We start from the raw sequence: 21,874 nt of genomic DNA on the forward strand, positions 1-21,874 counted from the left end.
AAGGGGTATATTTTCCCCAACATGACATGAGGTCAGCAAAAGGGTAGGTAAAACTAGTACCTGCATTTTTGCCCAGTATTTTGGAGGAAAATTTGCTTCACATATGGAGGAGCAACTGAAAAGCAAACAAGCGTGTATTAAATACTCCATTACAGTCAGATGCCACACAGCTTAAGCTAGATTTCCCACTGTCTATCATGCCTATCATACCAAAAACTTTCCCACTACTAGGACTACCACTGAAACTTGCTGTAAATTAAGGCAATCTAAAAGCTCAAAGATTTTGGGGTAGGAAATAAGAATCAAACAATTTGACAAGGTTTTTTTTCAGCAGAATGGGCTCTGACTGTGTTGCATTGTTTAAAACTAGCTCATGTGTAGCTCCAGAGCTAGACTGGTTGTACATGACAGAAGCCAAAATATTAAGTTTGCAGGATGTAAAGCTGGTGAAGTAAGACAGACTTGTATAATTTCAAAGTCATTACTAACCTCACACTGACTATCATTTCATTTAATTGGAGTGAAGTGACCACTGTGAGGGGTAACGCTTGGCGTGTGGCCCCCATGAGATGAGCGTTTCTTCTACTTTTCGGTGAGGTCAGTGGGATTGGGAGATGATCCTCATTTTGGAGCAGGCCACTCACTGATAAATGGGAGAGTCAGCATAAACTATACCAGGAGTTTTTAGTGTTTTAGTGCAGATCTCCCAAAATATATTTAAAGTGATATTGTGCAATGGCATTATTCTGTCTTCAGAAAATGTGAAGCCCCAGCTATTCTAGACAGAGGAGAAGAGGCTGCTTGGGACACAGGAGGCATAAGGAAAAAAGGGGATGTGCTGGATTATTATCCCCATACTGAGGGGATAAACTTAAAACTTGTTATATCCTGATATTATATTAACTATTAGCGAATAACTGAGCTACAGAATCACCCTGGGAAAAAAAAGCATAAAACTGGTGAGGTTTTGTGCCAAGTTACTTTGTCAACCTGCAGTTCCTTCAAGAGCCCAGTTATGAAAACATGCATGCAGTCACTGTTTCCATAATAAAGATTACACCACCTCCTGGAAAAAACAAACTGACCACATTGTATTATGGCAAAGCTTAAAGCATACATGGGAAATGAGACACGGGCATACAAAGTAAGCAAAGAAACTGTTTTTTTTCTGTGTGTGGGAATGCAGCTCTGGGGAGCGCGTGTTTGGGAGAGCGGGTCTGGTGGATGCTGGGCGGCGGGAGCTGGTGGCCGGGGGCAGGAGTGCCGCGATGGGTCTCCTGGGAGGGGGAGCTGGTGGGGACGGCAGCGGGGGGGCTGCCACCGAGGACCGGGATTTTGGGGCGAGGCCTGGCTCTCCTCTCCGCCGGCTGTGCCTCCCTGCCCAGGTGTCCTCTCCTCCGCCGTTTCGGCGACGGCAGGTGTCTCAGGGCAGGACCTGCGAGCAGCGGGGTGGGAGCGCAGCAAACCTTATTTTACAGGGAACCTGTTCCTGCATTTCCTTGCACAGCTGAGTGGGAGCAGCGAGGAAAACCTTATATGTTGTGTATTAACAGAGCACTGAATTTGCAATGCAGCCATTAAAACCTTGCTCTGGGAGGTCCATTTATTACACGAATAATAGTACAAAATCTGTCTTTTTTTTTTTTTTTTTTTTGACATGCAACTCTTGCTGTTGTATTTTCTAGAAATCTAAGACAAATGGCACAGTGTAAGTTGTGAGTGTTTATGCTAGGAAGGCCCGCAGTGAACTAGTTCAGACGTCAGCATTTTAGCGGGTGAACTGTCCTGGGCAGCAGGCCGGGGCACTCGGGCAATGCCGCTGGCTCGGCGGTGATGGCGGTGGTGGTGGTACAGCCCTGGCAGGGCCCAGCACGGCCTTGCGCAGCGCCGACCCGGGCCCCCACCCCAAACTGCCTGCGGTGGGGGGTCAAAGGCCGTCCTGGAAAAAAAAAAGCCTTTATTTTTGAGGGTTTTTTTTACAATACATGTTGTGCACTGAATGCTTTCTCGTTTTAGATTAAAACTTGGTGCAGGAGGGGAGGTTTCTAGGAGGGGGAATGGACCCTCCGGGGCGGGGGCGGCTCCGGCCCCAGGCCTGGAGCGGAAAAGGGCGCCGTCGTCGCCATGGCAACGCCCCGGGCGGGGCGGGGCGGGGCAGGCCCGCGCTCCCCGCCCGCGCTGCCACTCAGGCAGGCGGGAGAGACGCTCTATCCCTCCTCTCTGTGGTACCGGAGCCGTGTCTCCCGGCTATCCCGGGAAGCGGCTGAGATCATAGAGTCGCGGGGAAGGTAGTTAGGCATTCGCCGCTGTGGCGCGTGGGATGTGGGAGGGCTCGGCGGGGGGAGGCAGCCGGGAGCGGCGGAGGCGGCGCAGGCTCGGGGGCCTCGGGCTCAGGTAAGCGCGGGGCTCCGTGCCGCTGCCGCCGGCCCTGCTCGGCCGCCCGCTCCCGCGGCCCCCCGCCGCCGCGGCCCCCGGCCCGGCAGAGCGCTCGGGCCTGGCGGGGCGAGCCCGCCGTCCCGCGGGGCTCGGCACTGGCCCGGCCCCCGGCGGCGCTTGGGCCCGGGCCCCGCGGGCAGCCCCGGCCGCCCCGCCCCGCCCCAGCATCTGCCCGCTGCTGCGGCCCGCGGTTCCTGCCGCCGAGGCTCCGGCCCAGCGGTGCCGGCGTCCCCGGTCCCCTCTGATGGGGCGGGGGAGGGATTTTTGACCTCATGCGTGAGGAGCAGAGAAGCATGTCCGAGCGTAAAGCCTGTGTTTTCGTGTTTTTGCGCCCTGTAGGCTTAGCGTTATAGACTGTTTTATTTGCCCTTTTATTTGTTTTCAAAGCAAGGCAAGCGTTATTCTTTAGACGTGGACAAGGCCCCTCTGTGCTGCTCGGGTCTGCCCACCACAGTTTAGCTAGAGATGCAGGGTGTGGGGGGAAGCAGGAAGTTCTTTATCCATTTGGCATTCCTCAGATGCTTTTAAAATTGCAACGCCAAGCATAACCAAGCGATAGTTGCAAGGGACAAGGGGATGCAGAAGTAGAAATGCAATCTACAGCTACACAAAACCACTTAGAATTGATTTGGCAGCAGATGCAACAAGCACTTTAACTTTTTTCTTAGGTTTTAGGTTATCATTTGCATGCAAGATACAGCCAACATGGTATAATGGGACTTAAGCATGATATAAAAGCAATTTTCAAAACTAACTTGCTGCTCTGTGCTATGCCTTGCATGAAATCAAAGAATCCTGTTTTCTTAAATTTCTACACTTATGTTTTTAATATGTGCACAAGCTTTGTGGCTCTGAGGTAGAGTTGCCTATTTCCTGATGAGTGATCATGACTAATACATTTATCTTTTTCACTTAAAAAAAATCTGCTTTTCATATTTGTAGGATTGCTGTGTGGTATTTTTCTGTGATACAGCAATTCTGGGAAAATACTGCTAAAATCTGCTTGTGTAGGAAGTGCGAAAACTCATCGTTGATTTGAGTTGTATCACTGCCTCCATTGTGCTTTTTCCATGACTGTATTCGTTGAAATGATGATAAGAAAGTAAGTTGTCTGAAGTAACATGTTAACCCTGAAATGGAAATTTAGAATCAGAACTCCAGGTTCATGCACTTACTTTTTTTAGACCTTTCCTTTTCCTTTAAAGAACAACATTTATACATAGTTCTTTCCTGTGACTTCCTTAGTTCTTGGCTTCCTTTGCTGTGTGTATGCATGCTGTTAAGTCACAGAAGTGTAATATACTGCATTTTCAATGTAAAAGTTGCCATGGGGCTTATCTTAACGTCAGGAGAGCTTTTAAAGACATTGAAATGAAAAGCATGGCATTCCCATTAATAAAGGTAGTCTATATTGTGTAAGTGTTAATGGTTAAAATACATTATCAGAAATAAAAATCTGTAAATTTTATGAACAGTGAATATGAATTATAAGCTAAAGCAGGTGGTAAACACTTAAGTTGGTCTGTCTGTGAGTGCTGTAGCTGAATTTTGTGTTTGCTGTTACATTCTGAATTCTGGGTGGTGAAAGTGCCATGCTCAGTTTCCTCAAGCAGGGCAATGCGGAGATAAATTAAACTGTTAATGGGTAGAAGAGGATTCTTTCAGTTGGTAACAACTGTTTCTGATGGAAGAAAATGGAATTATCCCCAGCCTCTGCTATGGATGGAGTTGGCGCTTCTCATTAAGAACTCCTGCGATGGGGTTTCTAACCAGAGAGGTAGAGACATGCTCCATACAAAGCATGACGCAGAGGACAAGCTCTCCTGGACCCGCTGTTGTTTGATGGAATTTAGCAATGTTCTATGAATCACTCGTGTCAGCTACAAAAAATAGCCTTGAATTAACTGCTTTGTATTTTAGTATGCCCATTTCCAGTTCAGAATACAGTGAGAATTTTTTTTTTCCACTGGACTTCCATATTTCTTGGTACTCAAGACACTTTGAGAAGCTCTAAATTTTTGTTTTTTAATTTCATGCCTCAATACTTGAATCTGATGCTTCTTTCATAGGGTTTTGTGACAACTGAGAAATCAGGCTGTGATATTTTGTTGAGATATGCTTGTTTTTGCTCTTGTCTGCTTTAAGTCTGGAAATGTGACTCCACAGTGGTGGTGGTGGTGGTGAGGCCAGTTCCAGCACTCAGAAACCTACTTACTTGGCTGTTTCCTTTTGTAGTTGCTTTTTTGGTTATCATGCACTTAAGAAAGCTGTATAATATTGGATGAAAAGAAAGATGGCATTTCAGGAGGACTAATCTGCTTGTAGAGATGGTTGTTGCAGTCACTCTGAAGTGATTGTTTTAAAATATTATTTAATATCCTTATATGGAAACACTCTGTCCATTTTCCACAGAACTTTCTTTGTGCTAGTTACTATTAAGAAACTCCCAGACTGCCTGTTCTTAATGGTTTACTTCTTGCATCCTGACAGGAACAAAGGAAATGACCTGTTTTCCTTCCCTTCTCTTTCTCTCTCAGTGGAATACTTTTTCCTAGCAGGAGATGGTAGGATGGCATGTTCCAGGCCTCTGTATTTGTAGAGGAGGTTACTGCAACTGAAGCTAGTGGTTCTCTGGTCCCTTCAATTGTAGAACAGCACAATATTTAGGACAAGAATCCAATGAAATCCAAAATTAAATTTTATTAAAGTATCCACAGTCCAGAACTTGAAGTTGTTGAACATTCCTATACCATAACTTAACTGTGTCTATAGCTCATGTTTTTGCACATCCAGCAGAAAAATGAGTTACATAGTTTGACTGCTAATGCACTTGTTAATGCAGTTGCATTTTATCTACTCCTTTCTTTCTGAAATGTTTTATACATGCTGCTTTGCTCATCTCCTGATGATTGAGATCATCCTTTGAAAATCTCGGGGAAATAGAACAGCTATGACTTGTTCTGTTTCCCCTCCGCCCCGATTTTGTTATGGAGAATTGATAAATTCAGACATTACATTTCTTGGATGTGCAACTGTCCAGAGTGTTGCCAGACACTCAACCTCACGTTATTTTAATGTATGAATCAGTTGGATGCAGCGAGATTTCAGGAGTTTGGCAGTCGCTGATGTTTAGCGTAGTCTGGCCCATTTTTAAGGTAGTACTTGTAAGCCGTGCTTTATGTGCTGCAGTGATTTGGTGCGGTAAGATGATGTAAGATACTGTATTATCTTGCTGTCTAATTTTGGTAGTCTGTAAATTTTAGATTTTCTTTTTTTGTAATATGATAAAGCTTCAGAAGGACAGCTCATGATCAACTAGGGACATCAGCTGACTGACTCATTTTCTAGAAAACCTCATGAGGGCAGTGTTATGAATTGCATAAGGTGTTGAGGCTAAACAACTGAGGATTCTTTTGAACCACAGCATCATACTTAAGCATTTTGGAAAAGCATTTTTTTTTCTAAAAGTGTTAGGTATGTACCCCTCTTTAGTATTACTGTGTTCATTTTAGAACTAATAAATCATGCCATAATGATTATTATTAGCAATTGTTATTAATAAAATTTTACCCATGCTAAATTATTCTTAGTGGACATGCTATCTTTCATAGTTATAAAAAAAAAAACAAACCCCCAAAAACCTTGATGTGTATAAAGATTTAAGCTGTCTATGAAATTTCAGATGTGCTTGGATTTATGGACTGAAATAAACAATTCTAGTCGACCGTTCAATTTTTATTCAGCTTGAACTCTCCTACTCTTTGGATAGAAAGGTAGAAAGAAATAGAAGACAAGGAAAAGTGGTTTTTTTTTTTTTTTTTTTTTTTTTTTTTTAGAAGTTAATTCTATGACATTGAGGTCACTTGACCTTTAGCTTTGTTCATTAAAATAACATTCTCTGCATGCAGTAATCACTAGGAAATGTATCTTATGTCCTGGCTTACTGTTCAGGAAGTCTGTCCAGTGCAGGAGATAAGGATCTCCCAGGAGATTCGGGAGGTTTGTAATGTGATCTGTTTTATTTCTAACACCTTCATTAATAAGAAGCAGGCGCAGATGTCACCTGTTGCTTTTGTAGAAGAGTACCTACACTGAAAATTGCCCAAGTTTTCCTAAACTAATAGATGCATCGTTTATGTTAAGCTGACTTTTAATATCAGAGTGTATGGAAGAGAAGTTGAGAACCTTTGAAGGAAACATGTTGTTAATCCCTAGCTTACTGGTATTTTTTGATCCACGGTATTTTGTAGGTGTGTTAAAAATACTTGTAAATGATTTAATTTTCATAAATTCCATGTGTTCATTGAGCTGTGATACCTTAATATTAGGAGGCAATGAGCAGCAGCTACAAATGCCCAAGCTCAGGAGCAGCTTCATTCAGTGCTCGTATATTGTCAGATATGGGGTAATTCAATCATAAGATGCAACACCACAGGGAACTGGCTCTGTAAGTTCTGCTTGTGGAATGACTTGTAAATTTAGCTTTTTATGAGATGACAGACTAATTTTTAAAGCCAGATGTGTCATACGCAGTTGACAAGTGGCTTTGGTTAGTGCTACAATAGGTGTGTCTACATTGTCAGTTTAAAGCAGAAATAGTTACAGAATTTAGCATAACCACTTAAATCTGAGTTGTTTCCCCTTCTCCCTTTTACTATAGGCAGCTGCTCTGGGTGGATTCTCTGCTTCCATTGCAGTGAGAAAAGAGCCAGAAGGTGCATCTGTGTCAGCACTTAATGATGATTTCTGGGCTCTTTTAAACTCTTAAATATGTTACTTCTTTTATAGATAAAGATGACAGCAGAAGTTTCCAAATGTAGAAACAAAACCTGGACAAAGCAATGAATTATACCTGTCAGTTAAGTTGTGACGAAGGAATGCACCGTCTCCCTACATCTGTAACATTCGTTGGCTGGAAGCCTGAATGAGCCCTTACATATTGGTCAAAGAAAAATAAACTTTGCTTTTTCAAAACTATTCTTGTGGGGTGTTTCCCAGGCTGTTTTGAGGAATGCCTAGTTAGAGGCAGTCAGAAGATGATTAGGATCAAGACCTCCTTTCTTCATTGCTTTCATTAGCAAGTAAAATAACTGGGTATATGGGAAAGTGGTTGGTGGAGGAAAAAAAAATTTCCTTCCTTACAGGGTGGCTGGTGTCTACACAGCTAACAGGATTTGAAATGTCTGATTCAGGGCAAATGAAGTACCATGTGAGCTGAGGACGTGTTCTCATTAAAAATCCAAGTTGCGATTATGTTAACTGTAGGTTTTTCTTTAGTCCAAAGCTTAGTATTTCTAGGCTAGGATTTGCCTGTCAAACTGCAGTTGTCAGAAACTGCACAGTATCCTGCTCGAATGCGTCCCGCTACCCAACAGGAAAGCATCTGTGCCTGAACATGCAGGTGCCTCCATAGGTCACTTCCCCCCCATTTCCCAGGCCAAGAGCTGTGTTGTCAACAAATCAAGCTGTGAAGTGTTCCTTCCACTTTTTCATTTCCTGTCACTGTTATGTACCTACCCCAAATAGAGGGCTTCGCTATTACCACGATAACTAATCTATAGCACAACTAACATCCTTGAGTAGAAAGATAAGAGCTTGCCAAAATGCGGGTTTTCTGCATGTCTGAAACTAAGCTCCAAACATGGTGAATTTTCATGTCCAGTGTGGTTTAGCCAAACCCCAACTGCAACATTCAGTATAGTGTTAATGTTTAAGGATAGTACTTTGAAGTGACTGAAAATAATGTTATACCCTTCACCTGGAAAGCCCATAGGTATCCTCTTCTCTGGAGAATCCTTATATGTGGTCACAATTCTCAAACTTAATTTTTTTGGACAACTGTTATGTTACATTCAATTATCTGTAAACAATTTTTACGAAAAGCATAATTATTCTATGGAAAAGGTAAAAGTGGAAGAAAAACAGATCTCCTTCTATTCTGCATAGGGGTTTAGGAACAGAGAGAATTTGAATTTCAGCTTTTATTAGCTAATTGCGGAAGCAAAGTGAACTAAAAAATATTAGTAGTACTATGCATGCTCAGCTTTTGCTTTCAATAAATGTTTTTCTTTCTTTAAAGATAGGATGGATGAAAGCTCTTTAAGGGTACTGAATTTTAATATTTTGAGGTTTTAAAGTATTCTTTCTTTAAGACTCAAATATTTAAATGAAATATTCTGTTTTTGATAATACTGTGTAATTTCTTTTATGTGAATAGCTTCACAGAAGCAGGCAATTTAATTATGGCTAGTTTATTCTGCAGCATACAGATAATCTTTGAATATGTGACATTCCATTCTACTAGAATAAAATGTGATTATTACATGCACTTCAGTTCATCAGTTCAAAATACAATTAATGTAATCTTCAAGTCGGCTAACGTATACACTATGGATTTTATTTTCCAGCATCTGAAACTTGGAGTGACCAAACATGTCTCAATCAGGTGAAAAAGTAAAGGTAAATAGATGAGTACATAACCAAAATTTTATTTTGAATTTGTTCAGCTTCTGAAAGTACTCCTGGTTTTAGCAAAGTGTTAAAACTGAATAAATAATATATTATTGCTTCAGGTATATTTCTTAAAAAGGGCTTTTTAGTAAAAACACGGCTTGTATGTAGTTCTAGGCTTTCAGATATTTGCCAGCTATTCCATGTTTGCTTATGCATTTCCTGTGATGTCTTCATCTCCAGAAATTTCATCTGGCAGATCTTCATTTCTAATATTGTTGCCCATTTGGGTGGGTTTTAAAGGATTATTAGTAAATAACGTAATTGTCTTTTAAGTGATTTTCCCCCCCCCCCCCCATGGGAAGTATTTGCAGTGTGGCATTGTATCAAAACTGTTCTTTTTATAAACTCATCTTTGAAGAAAACATTTTGTTACGGCTAGCTAATGCATCCCTAAATCAAGTGGCTGCAGTTCTTGTTTAAACTCCTATTAGATTTTCAGTCAGTTTATAACAGATGGTGAAACGGGCTATCATTTTTATGGCCCCAATCTCTTACCAGGTAAGATTTTCATGCACATTTTTTTCTGCTTTTGTGTGAGAAGTTTAGCATTGTTAAGATAGATGAACAGCGCAGCGAGCAGAAGATCTTTGTTTGATTGCATCTTGGTTATCTCTCCATTACTATACAGTGTTTCTCTTTTTCTGTGTGCAAGTGTGCACATTATTTATTCTTACAGAAGATGGTAATGGCAGATACCAAATTTTAACACACACTTTTGACCTCTATCTTGGAACTTTTTTTTAGCAGAATTTACAGCTTTAGATTAAGAATAGCGTATTCTTGTAGGCTTGCAGAATTTGTTATCCAAGGAGAAACTTTTGTGTGTAGCCAAAGGTACTTACTAAATCTCTGCTTGTATCAGTCTACTTGGCAAATGGGCCTGTTTCAAAGTCTGCCTTGCTACAGTGGCAAAAAATCATGTCATTCTCTGCTTTTCCATGTGCTTTGTGTACTTCAGTGTTTTATGGTATAAGATCAAGTGAACCCTGTTTCAACTTTTTGGGGGGGAAGAGGATCTCATTTTTACTCAGCTTTGTTTTTCTTGCCAGTTTTCTGACTCAGCAGGCTATGTGGGATTTGCTAATCTGCCTAACCAGGTCCACAGGAAGTCTGTAAAGAAGGGCTTTGAATTCACACTGATGGTGGTTGGTACGTGACTTACTTAAATATTTTTGACTGATAAAACAAAAAAAGAGTTTTCTTTCACATTAGCCAGATATGTGTTCCTAGTTAGCAATTGCCTGATATAGAGAAGAAAAACTTTGAACCTCTCCACACTCTAATTAATTCTCTTACTATTTGGTCGTGTTTTGTAGGAGGGAATATTTGTAGTGATTAAAGATGATGACTTTGAACTAGCACGACATTCTTGTGTTCCTGACTCATCATCAGATGTTAGGAATAGTTGCTTAATCTTTCTTTGACTCCATTTTTCCAGATGAAGACATGATTGTGCTAAGGGAATGTCTTGCTGTTGAAATTGTGATGCCATTCTTGTAGTTTCTACTGTTCACAAAAACTGTCATCAGGAGAGTTACAGCTTCTCACTTCATAAGTTTAAATGAAAAAAACCTTCTATTTCCATGAAGTAAATTATCTCTAGATCTAAAGTCAGTACTGTATGACCTTTCAGCTTTTATTATGAAATCTGTTACAGTAAGCTTAGCATTTTCATGTAACATTTATAAAAACAGTAAAGGCTTGTTTTTCCTGTGTTTTTAAAGCTGGTTAGCTGAACCTTCTGAACCTTTGATGTCTTTATCTCAAAAGCTAGGGTGCATCCTGATGAACAAATTATTTTTCCTCCATAATATGGGCTTGGGGATAGAGGAGTGTTCTGTTGTTGTGTGTGTGTTATTGTGTGTGTGGTGTTTTTTTTGTTTTTTGTTTTTTTTTAAAGAGCTTGGAGAAAAAGGTGTATGTGCTTAATTACCTGAATTACTTTGTTTGCAGGTGAGTCTGGTTTGGGCAAATCCACTTTAATTAACAGTCTGTTCCTGACTGATCTTTATCCAGAACGTTATATTCCTGGAGCTGCAGGTAAATGTGGTGTCTCAGTTCCTCCAGCACGTACCTCTAACCCTACTAAATCTCATGTTCTGCCAGTTTACATTGTTTCATTCTGATGATTTCACGCTTTAAACCCTTTCTCTTTGCCATCTGGCCATATTTTAACCCTCCAAGTTGTAGTTTCTTGAGCTGTTGTTTTCTTATTTGTATTCCCTTTCACAGGCTCAGCAGCTTTTGCTGTTTCTTTATCACTTGTTATCATAACAAACAAACAAAAAACCCTGAACCTCTTAGGTGTCAGTATGCCTAAATGTGGCTTTACTCTAATCCCTGTTTCCTCTAATTTTTTCACCTGTCATGCCTTAAATCCTGATTAGAGGTTCTGTGCCTCTGTAAAGAATCTAACATGCTTATTATATTTTGATGATAATTTTGACTATTTTTGCATATTTACATGTATTACAGCCTTTTTTAGTTCATTGCTTTTTGCTTATTTACAAAAATTTGGTCTTAAATTTTGATTAACTTAATTCTTTATAATTTTTCCTTAAAATGTTCTATGTCATGTAGGTTACAATATACTTCAAATAGCATTTCCTCCTCTACTGCTCTCTCCCACAGGGTTTTCTGCAGCATTTATAAGAGTAATAACAATTAAAATGTTCCTTTATTTTAGAGAAGATAGAGAGAACAGTTCAAATTGAAGCTTCTACAGTAGAGATAGAGGAACGAGGGGTGAAACTGCGTTTAACAGTAGTTGACACACCAGGATATGGAGATGCCATTAACAGCCAGGACTGGTATGTGTGTAAATACTGCTTTGCTTGATAGAGTTCATATTTTACATGTCCACGCTAATGTATCTGTCTGCCTTTCTGTACCTTGGTGATTCAGCTGGTGGAAATGGTCTTTGGAGAACTGTGTGTTGTTCTGTTGTTTTTATGATGGACTAAAGGGAAGCAGCAGGTTCATTATTTTAACATTAATGTAGTGTTATCTTGAATTCATGGTAGAGGGTCTTTTGAGTCCCATCCTTATTTGACTGGAAAGAAAACATTTTGGGGAAATACAGTTCTCATGCTTTAATGAAAGCTTTAGCTTTAGTTCTTTCATTGTAGCTTTGTGGAGATAGCACTTGATGTTTGGTAAATACAAAATCTGAATAGTTTAGGAGGAGAAGGCTGGGAGAAGGATGCAGTTGGGAGGTGTGTGATGAATGTTTGAGAGGCTCTGCTTAGCGGTAGAGGGAAAGCTTAGTGGTATTCTGTGCTGGGAGATGCATTTGAAGAATGTGTTAGCCATGAAATGAAAACCTAGTTAGATCTTATCTTGTTCAACCAAACCCTAGTAGTGCTGGATTCATATATAAATTGAAATGCAGCACTACCTGAGATTCTTTTGACTATTTCCCTGTAACAACAACAAGAAAAATTCCTATAGTAATAATTTGTATTTTTAAGTCTGTGGACTAATTCTTCCCTAATTTAGGTTCATGGTAAGAGATTGGTGTTAAATGATTCATTCAATATCTAGGCTGTTTTATTTGCAGCCTTTTGATTAGTGTCGTAGAGTTGTCCGAGTTCATTTAGTTTAGCTGTCTTTTCAACTTTGTAATGTGTATTTCTAAGTCTTCTCTCACCAGACTATTGAAGCCTTGTGCTTAGCCTGTGTAGGTTTAAGCCTTCCTGAGGCTAAGCAGAATTTTGGTACTAACCTTGAATTTTGCGTAGTAATCTGGCAGTACATTTGACTCCTCTCTGGGTGTTCGCAGTCCAGTTCCTTAAACCCTGTTATCTTGCAGTTAAGCCAAGTTTTCTAAGAACTTTCACATTCTGGGTGCTGTAGTTCATATCTCATCATATGATCATATAGTTTTTGAGCAAGCTTTCAAAGCAAGTTTCTTATTTCTTTTGTTGCCTAAAACACACAGGTCTAGGAAAGCTGTATTACTTGTGTATAACTGCCTGTTTCAGTTTTCTCTCCACTCTTTAATTTTTTTGAAGGGCTTTAGTCAGTGCTCTTCAGGCTGTTTTGGATTCTCTCTTAAAATGAATGGCTTTTCCCCGTATAAGGTTCTGTGACATCTGCAGTCAGCTCTGTTTCCTTAACAAGCCGGATAGGGCAGAATTCTGGTGGAGAGAAACTTTTTGATCATCTTTTTCTGTGTCTCTGGCCCATACAGTTTCCATGTTTTTTAGAAGACCAGTACTTTTGAATCTCTCTCCTTATATTCTAATGCTAGCCCTTTGGATAGAACTATTTTGTTTATGATGCAGTTGCTTCTTAGCTCTCTCTAATCTAAATTTTTTTGGCACTGATAACGTTTAAGAGCTGAACTAGTTGTGTGCAAATACACTGAACTGCATGCACCATTGTGTAGTAACTCATGAAGAAAGAGTATGGTACAGGAGCTGTGAAGGAACCAGGCAGTTCTTAGCGTAAAATTAGAGTTAATACGTCTGTTCATAAATGTAGCTTCAAAATCACCCTATACACCTTTCTTCCAGTGTGGAAAATTGATCTTGCAATAAATTTTTTGAATGAAAATGTGATATATTAATGTGCTTACTAGGAGGCCTAAGTTATTTCAGTGCAACTGGAAGCTAAACTTTGAATTTCCATGCAGTTGTCTCTTAAGAAGTTCTAACAATATGTATATTTTTTTGCTTTGCCATTCAGTTTTGTTGAAACTTTTTTTGGTGGTGGTGGAGGGAATCTTAATGTAAATGAAGTGTCACTGTGCAGAGAAAGGGAGCCATGAAGTAAATGCTGATATGGTTTGAGTTTTTTGGTATAGCTTAAAGACCTGGAAGGAAGCAAATAGCCGATAAAATAAATATCTACAATGCTAATAATAATGTTTTGTAGTCTTTTCTTGACAGAATACTGCACTATTCAGAGCATTCTGAAGAATACAATTATCGGACATGGTTTTTCTTTTCTTTCTATGGTGTACTGTAGAAGCCCAGCAGAAATGATTGGGGCAAAGGCATTTTAAGGTACATTGCCTTAGTGTGAAATCTATTAAATGAAAGGTTGAAAGTGAAGTTGCAGTGGGATTTGTATCTTTATTTTCCTTCCACTTCTCCTATGTTACTAAGTTAAGAATAATCAAACCTTCAGCATAAGAGTAAGGCATCTTTCTGGACTGCAGAATGCCGCTTGCTCACTTTCCGCACTGTTGACTTGAGCTTCCTTCCGCTGGAGTCGAGAGCTCAGCAGCCAGTGTATTGTGTTACACAGAGCTTTTCCTGTTGATTGTGTTCTGATGCCCTTTGTTTATTCTGGTAAGATGTTTTAGAGACCTTCATGTTCAGATTTTTTTCCTCTTTCTCTTTAGAGGCCTGCTAAATAAGGTCATTGCATGATGATTCAGATCCAGTAGAACAATTTAGTGTGTTATACTTAGTTTTCTGTGGCAATTCTTAGACATCAAAGTACATTATAGGAACAAATAATACTTGTATACTACAGTACAAAAATATGCAATTGACTTTAAATTTCTTTTTCTATCTCCGTTTTCTTAAGTCACAGAAAAGATTTTGCTTCTCTGAGCCACAAGTGAGTTTCATTTTGACAAACAAAGTCTGTTGGTCTTTACAGGATGTCATAGGAACTTGGATGGATAGACTCTTTGTTTCGAACTCTAGTCAAGACTAACCCAATACAACTATCTTCCTTCCTTGTTACTCCGGAGGAAGCAGCAAGTTCATGTTCATGAACTTTTGTTCATGTTCATGAGCATGTGCTGCAGTTACAGTTAACCAGTAGATGGTGCTGGTCTAGGTTTAAGTTTGTAAAACTCTTTTTTTGAGAAGTTGCGATTTATGCAGAGTACCTGTTATTCAGGGTGATGGATTTTACTGAGGTTAGTTTTTGAAGAAAATCATCAAACTGGCACAACACCTCTAGGAGATGGCAATCACTGATACTATCTCAAAAAACCTTTCTTCTTGAGTAGGTTTCCAAATCACTTTTGGTTTCTGTCCTTGGGCTCATGAAATGGTTTACTTCTAGAGTTTGAATTTTAAGGATTGGAGCTGGGGTCAGTTTTTATGTACTTCCCATCGCAGCAGAAATGCTAGTAATGATGATGAGTTGGCAGGAGATTGTCCAATGGGTAGCTTGGATCGGAAGAACAACAATATTAGATTGGCAAATGCGTTATTAGAGAATGTGTTTTACTAAATCTATAATGTAGGTTATCTTTGGTTTTTCAAATAATATTACTACTTGAACAGCCTGTAAGACAAGGTAGATGCTAACCATAGTGATTGCTTTTTTTAGATTCTGTTTGAAGCTGTAACTGGAGTTTCAGTTCAGCTTTAGCTAGAGTTCTGTATTCTAGAATCACAGCAAACTAAATCTAGAAATGCTCTCGGCATCAGCCGAGGGCTGTGTTTGGAGAACGGCAGAATTGTCTATGGGGGGAGGCTGGAAGCACACAAAGGGTCTACCATGTGCAAGTACATTGGGATTGTGGGGAAAAATATGACTTTAAGTAACATCTGTCATCAGACAGAAGAGAAGGGAATTACAGCAGAAAGAAAGAAGAAAGATTTGGCCGCAGTTCTGCGCATGAAGTAGTCATCAAAAGGATGATTGACAAAACAGCCTATAGAATTAGCTTGTTAGATGTTGCTGATCGTACCCCTTGTTTCATCTTTGTTGCAATGTCACAGGTCATTCTTTGATCTGGCTTTCTGGCTGCTGCTAACTTTCTTTTTTTACTGGCTAATGTTAAGTTGGATTTGTGTTCTTTGGCAGCTTGGTAATATTGTTCATTTTTCCCCAACGGGCTGCTTAAATGCAGTGGTTGTGTTGTTTGCTGTTACGATACAGGATGTGCTATCTCCTAAGTAATGATAGCACAGTGGTATAAGCCAGGTGTTTCCCGGAAGTCAGGAGGTACAGGACACTAACGCCATATTTATAAGGAAAATTATAGCCATTAGAGCTAGAAAACTGCACGTAAACTAATTACGTTGCCAGAGAAATGTGTGATAGTTGCTTTCCCATTGTTTGTGCTTGGTTTCTGTCCTAATATTTGTACCTCTTCAGTCTTGTTACCTTTCACCAGCTTAGGGGAGAGTATCTAAAGATCAACAGGAATGTAAATAAAACATGTCCTTTTTCAATATATTTAGGTATTAAGATGTTAGTTCTTAAAAAGATTTAAGCAGCACTAAGGCTTAAACACAATACCTGAAGGCCTTTCCATGTTTTGCTGTGTCTCCTTCTGTAGCATGATTTACAATGGTGCAAATTTTGCCAAGATATAAATACGTTTATTCTATTATGGATTTAGTCCTCCTGGATCCAAAAACTTATTTAACTTTGGAAAATCAAGTTCGCCCCAGGGTCCCTTCCGTCATTCCTGTTAGTTTCTCTCATTAGCTTCGTTAGAGTTGCGCACCCCAGGCTTGAACTTTGGTGCCTGTCATGATTTTTGCAGTGATTCTGTGTTTGTTTTCCTGATCATTAAATATTTCTGTGCTCTCTTGTTTGTTCCCTCTTTAAGTTTCTCTAATCAAATTTGTGCTTTCTCAACAACAGAAATACTTTTTTTTTGACTTAAGCTTTCTGTTTACTTTTTTCCAAGTAGTTTAAGGTATGTCCATGACACATAGTTATCTGCCTAATCTTATCTGCATCAGTGTATTCATTTTCCTTCCCCTGCAGTACTTTAAGTGTCCTTTTATATTAATGTTGTTTGCAGGTGTCCACATGCTTTGGAATATCTTAAGCAACCTTCTTAGTAATGCACCGTGTTTTCTTTTCTCTCTCTATTCCAATTAACGTGTGTTGATCAAACTTTGTATGCCTTTACTTCCTTGCAGTGCATATTTTAAATTGCCTTGAACTAAGTAGGAATTATTTTTATTTGCCAAAAGAAAAGAATTCTGTAAGATAACAAAAATAGCTTAATAAATCATGCGATGCTTCAGTATATGACTTTCAAATGTGTTTTGACTCAATTCAGACAGACTAGAATATCAGAATTTTCTGATAACTATAGAAACCTAGCTCTGGGGTCAGGACTGTAAATCAGGAGGATATCCGGGATATGTCAGCTGGTTTAAAAACAAATCCTCACCCCCATCCCCCTGAAAAAGAAAAGTCCTAAACCCTGTGCTCCTGTCTTTGTGTTGTCTCACCTCTAAGTGCTTTTTTCTGAGCTTGTACTTGACATTTTTATCCAATAGATAGAGGAACACTTGCAGGCAGCTCTAGGAATAAATAAATACTCTGGGATTGCTATGAAAATATCTTTTTGCATTATCAAAATATTTTCCTCACTGAAAGATACAATGCTAGGATGTTGAGTTTTGAAACAGAAGAGGTATTAATAAAAGCATAAAAGCTGCCCTTCTTGTCTTTTCATAATTTTTATTATTATTTTAAAGCTGATTTAAGATTTTTCTTTTTTTTCCCATACCACAGCTTCAAAACAATTATCCAGTACATTGACAACCAGTTTGAAAGATACCTTCATGATGAGAGTGGTCTAAACAGGCGCCACATTATAGACAACAGAGTCCATTGCTGTTTTTACTTCATTTCTCCCTTTGGGCATGGGTAAGAAAAAGCACTTGTATTTTAGGGTGCCATATCCTAAGGGTTCATAAGTCTGTTCGTTACTTGAACTGGAAACCTGGAAACTTAACTTTCATGTTAGTGGAGTTACTTCCTACACTGTCAGTTAGCCGATGCAATTAAAATGGTCTTTTGGGATTAATGCTCTCCTCTGCTTTGTCCCCTTAGTTTTTAGTATTTAATATCGCTTTGAAGCGGTCGGTATTACACTGTTTATCACTCAGAAGCATAAGAGCTTGTAATACCCACTTTGTCTTAGAGTGACAATTGTAACTGCAATTCAACCTTAAATGACCGGACTGATCAACAGGTGCTCTTAGTTTATGCTGGACATACTATTTGTGTAGGTACTTGAAATAAATATCATTTACTGTTAATATATTACTTGGTCTGTTTAAAAAACAAAACAAAACTTGGATTTAATTTCTTTTTTTCCCTCCCTGTTGGCAGGCTGAAACCATTAGATGTAGAATTCATGAAGGCTCTTCATGGAAAAGTCAATATTGTCCCGGTGATTGCTAAGGCTGACACACTGACGCTGAAGGAGAGAGAGAGGCTGAAGAGAAGAGTAGGTTTAACACTTGATCATCGGAACAGTGTAGCCCATACAGTGTTAAAGCCAAATACAGAGCAAATTCAAATTGAAGAGGGCCTTAGGCCTAATTTTCAGCAAGTGTGAGGTGGCAAAACTTCACCGAGGTCAGGTGTGCTTCACCAGTTGCACTGAGAATCTGGCTGTTCCTGGCTTTATTGGGGTGCACTAAGACAGACAAAGCAGGCTTGTTGAGCAAAACAGTTGAGAGTGAGGACTCGGTTCCCCCCAATATGCACGTAGTGTACATGATATTTCTGAATAGCTCTCATTTTGTGGGCATAATGGACATCTGAATACCCATTAGTGGTGGGAGTGCATTAGATATGTTCCGAGAGTGTATTTTTAGGTTTAGTTTCATCCAAAAGAAATCTGGTTTGCCATGCTCTGAGTGTTGCAGTATTTGTATCAAAACATGGTTAAGTTGGTGTAATTGGGGATTTGCTTAATAAGCACACCCCTGATACAAACTAAATGCTAATATTGAGGCAAGATAATTAGGCTAATATATTAGCAGGATGCTTTTTTTTTATCTCCACTGTTATGAATTTAAAAAAAACAACAACAAAACACATTTCCACATACATTTTTTCCTAATAGGTTATCTGTTTGCATGAAATACCAGGACATACTTAGGACTACATTGGAGGAAGAGGTTTTCTAGGCAGTGGTACTAAGGCAGATCTTTTTGCATTGGAAGTTTTACTTGCTGTCTTGAATTTTTGTTTGCCAAACCTTTCCAAGACAGGCCAGTCACTGCCAAATATGCCATTATAGTGTATTTTACAAGAATATTTGTATGTATTTGTGGTCATAGGAGTCTTGCACTTTAAATTTAATTTCCATTTAAACTCATCATAGACTAATCTGGCCAATGAATGTAAATATTTAATGTTTCCCAGTTTATCTTCTTTGATTCAGAATGACTTTATGCACCTGGTTGAAGTAAGAAATGCATAGCTGGCTAGATTGTATTAGGCTGAGAAGTGGTTCAATAAAACTTATTGCAATTACAAACTTTTGATTACAGAACTTACTAAAAAAATTGAGGTTATACTGTCTCAAAAGCCATGTAATCAGTTGGGAAGTCCTACAGCTTTGAACCCTACAAAGCAAAATGATACTTCCTGGATTTTGCAAGTTTAATAAACCATGCTTTGGGTATAGAGAAAATTAATACTTCTAAAACACAGTCTGTACTTTGCACCAGAGTATGCAAACTTTTTTTTTAATGGTAAGATTATATCTTAATCTTGTATTTTTGTATTACATATTAATATAATCTTAGTCTACTACTTTCTGTTCCTTGTGGAGGGAGTGGTGGCAGATGTTTCTGTTGTGATCCTCTGGCTTCTCGTGGTTATTTAGAATGGTTGCTGGTTCCTTAATCCACGGGATTTTGTGCATGGGTATTTTTCTGTCTTCTTGAAGAAGGATTACAGCTTTATTTTGGCCTGGAAAAGTAGTCTAATTCAGATCATGCTTACAAAATAGCGTATTAGCTGAACTCAACCTAAATTCAGAGGGTTTTTTTTTTCAGGGTAGATCAGTGCCACAATCAAAGGTGTGACTGTGGTTTGTGTAGATGTGTAAGCAACTATAGTCTAGCAAGGTAAGATACTGCTGGCAGTGTAGTTGTATAGAGTTTAGTGATGAAGCAAAACTCAGCCAAGAAACAATAAATTTTCTATATTTGAGTGAACAAGTCTATAGTGAAGTCAGTTGTGTCTCATTAGAGGGGAGAAAGGTGTTTATACAACAGTGACCAGCTTTATGATGAACTAGTGGGTTTTTAGGTTTTTGTTTGTTTTTAATATAAAAAAGCAAAAAACTCTCGAAACCAAGGCGTTCATTGACATAAGAGGGATCTGTAAATCTTGCTGGGAGAAATTCTGCCCAGGCTCTTGAGCTTTTACTGTGTTCCTCCGCGAATGCTATGAGGAGATGACAGGTACTGTGGGCGAATTGAAAGAATGCATAAGGGAATAACGATACAGAAATGTGGCTGCTTATGCTGCCTTCAATCTCCTCTTTTCTTCTGAGTGTGCATTGAGTTGGTAAAATGATTTTATCTGATAGAAATACTGTTCGTGGAGGGGTTAAATGAAGAGGAACGTAATCTCACCAGGTTTCAGTATTTGCTGTGACTGTCTTGGGTCTTTCTGCTGAGCTCCTTTTGCCTGCTCTTCGGTGGCCCCTGGTAGGGTCAAGCGGAGCATAGTGCGCATGCTGTGTGACATTCGCTACTGTGTATTGTTACGCAGGATATTAGCTGAAACAGGGCAGTAGTGCAAGGAAACCAGTTTCCTGATGTGAATCTGGAATTGCTTATTTTTTAGTACAGGTCTGCAAGTGATGTTAGATTGAGAGTTTGATGCCTGTGTACTTGAAGATGGAGATGAATCTCCATTTACATGTCCTGTGGTGAACAGATTAATTTAAAGGCAACCTCTCTCTGCCTTATTCTGTCTGTGCCCATTCATGTTTAGTCCTTTCCAGTTTAGAGCAATGTTATTTTTAACAAAGTCTCTTAAAACAGTCCTGACTAACACATGTGGACACCACATTGTTATTTATGCATTGGATAACTATAAAAAGTTCAACAGCACTTACGCTGTGGTCTGGTGAGGGAGTGGTTAGGAAACAGGTAAGCAGTAGTCGCTATTATTTTTGTCCTCCTGGCAAAGGTCACTCTACAAACGGAGTTTATACTAACTCAAATGTATAATGTGGTTCCAAAGCTTTGAAAGTCTAGCTACTGTATATTGTTCTAACTAAAAGCGTCTTGGCTAACAGCATCTCTAATCAAGAATAAGAATCAAAATCCTGCTTTGCTGACGCGGCTTGAAGTTTTATTTTTTTTAGATGTTTCTGCTGTTTGGCCATCAATCTAAAGTAAAATGTTTTTGTTTTGCTGCTTTGCACTAAGCAGCAAGATCAGCTTGCAAAGGAAACCCAGCTTGGAGTAATTCCTGTTTTGTCTTTTTGGAATTCAAAGTTATTTTTTAAAACTCTCGAGTGGGAAGAAATGCAGGGCAGTTTCACAAGCTGTGCCATGCAAGGCTGCTAAGGAAACCTGCTCAAAAGAATGACTTCATGAAAGGGGAACTAATATTTTGACTTTTTTTTGAATTTCCCATGGGAAGGTTAATCTTTAGGAACACAGAATCCTCTGAGGCCAATAAAATCGAGATTTGCAGGAGCAAAATGCTGTTTCATTGTTAGGACCATAAAATACAGTTTGTTTTTATTGCAATTCTTTTTCCTTTCAGGAAAGCACTAGGTTTAACAGCTGTAATATATTATTCTAGCACCCCTTGTTGTTGGCTTTCCCGCTATTGTTTCAGTTGAATTTTATCTTTAAGATCTCAGTCAGGTTACATGTGCTTTCTTGTTTCATGCAGCTACTTAAAGGCAACACGCTGCAGCGCTGCCCCACCTATCCCAGCTGTGCATGGTCTGTTAGCATTTGGTGACAGTTTAACTCTCCTCCGTTCTGCAAAACAATATTTACATTTGTCGATGGAAATGTAATTGAGCTAAGATAACTGTTAATTGCTTATTGGCAAAACTTATTTCCAAGTTTCTTTTTTCTTTTAAAAATATAGTCGTGTCTGTTGGTATAGGTGGTAGTTCATAGTGTGTGTCTGTGTGTGTCTGTGTGTGTCTGTGTGTGTCTGTGTGTGTCTGTGTGTGTCTGTGTGTGTCTGTGTGTGTCTGTGTGTG

At 39.3% G+C, this 21,874-nt stretch overlaps 1 protein-coding gene across 3 annotated transcripts in view; it reads left to right on the plus strand.

Moving 5' to 3' along the window:
- Positions 1–2,185: 2,185 nt before the first annotated feature.
- Positions 2,186–21,874, plus strand: part of LOC106486862 (septin-2) — a 43,901-nt gene continuing 24,212 nt past the window's right edge. The window contains exons 1-7 of one of the 3 annotated variants that reach the window (XM_067306775.1): positions 2,186–2,288; positions 8,844–8,895; positions 9,999–10,098; positions 10,903–10,989; positions 11,636–11,759; positions 17,404–17,538; positions 18,007–18,124. In XM_067306775.1, the coding sequence (XP_067162876.1) occupies positions 8,869–8,895; positions 9,999–10,098; positions 10,903–10,989; positions 11,636–11,759; positions 17,404–17,538; positions 18,007–18,124 (591 nt within the window). In that variant the 5' untranslated portion in view covers positions 2,186–2,288; positions 8,844–8,868. The other 2 variants (XM_067306776.1, XM_067306774.1) reach the window with 2 other exon arrangements.

The sequence above is a fragment of the Apteryx mantelli genome, chromosome 17 (genome assembly GCF_036417845.1).
Source record: "Apteryx mantelli isolate bAptMan1 chromosome 17, bAptMan1.hap1, whole genome shotgun sequence".
Lineage (NCBI taxonomy): Eukaryota > Metazoa > Chordata > Aves > Apterygiformes > Apterygidae > Apteryx > Apteryx mantelli.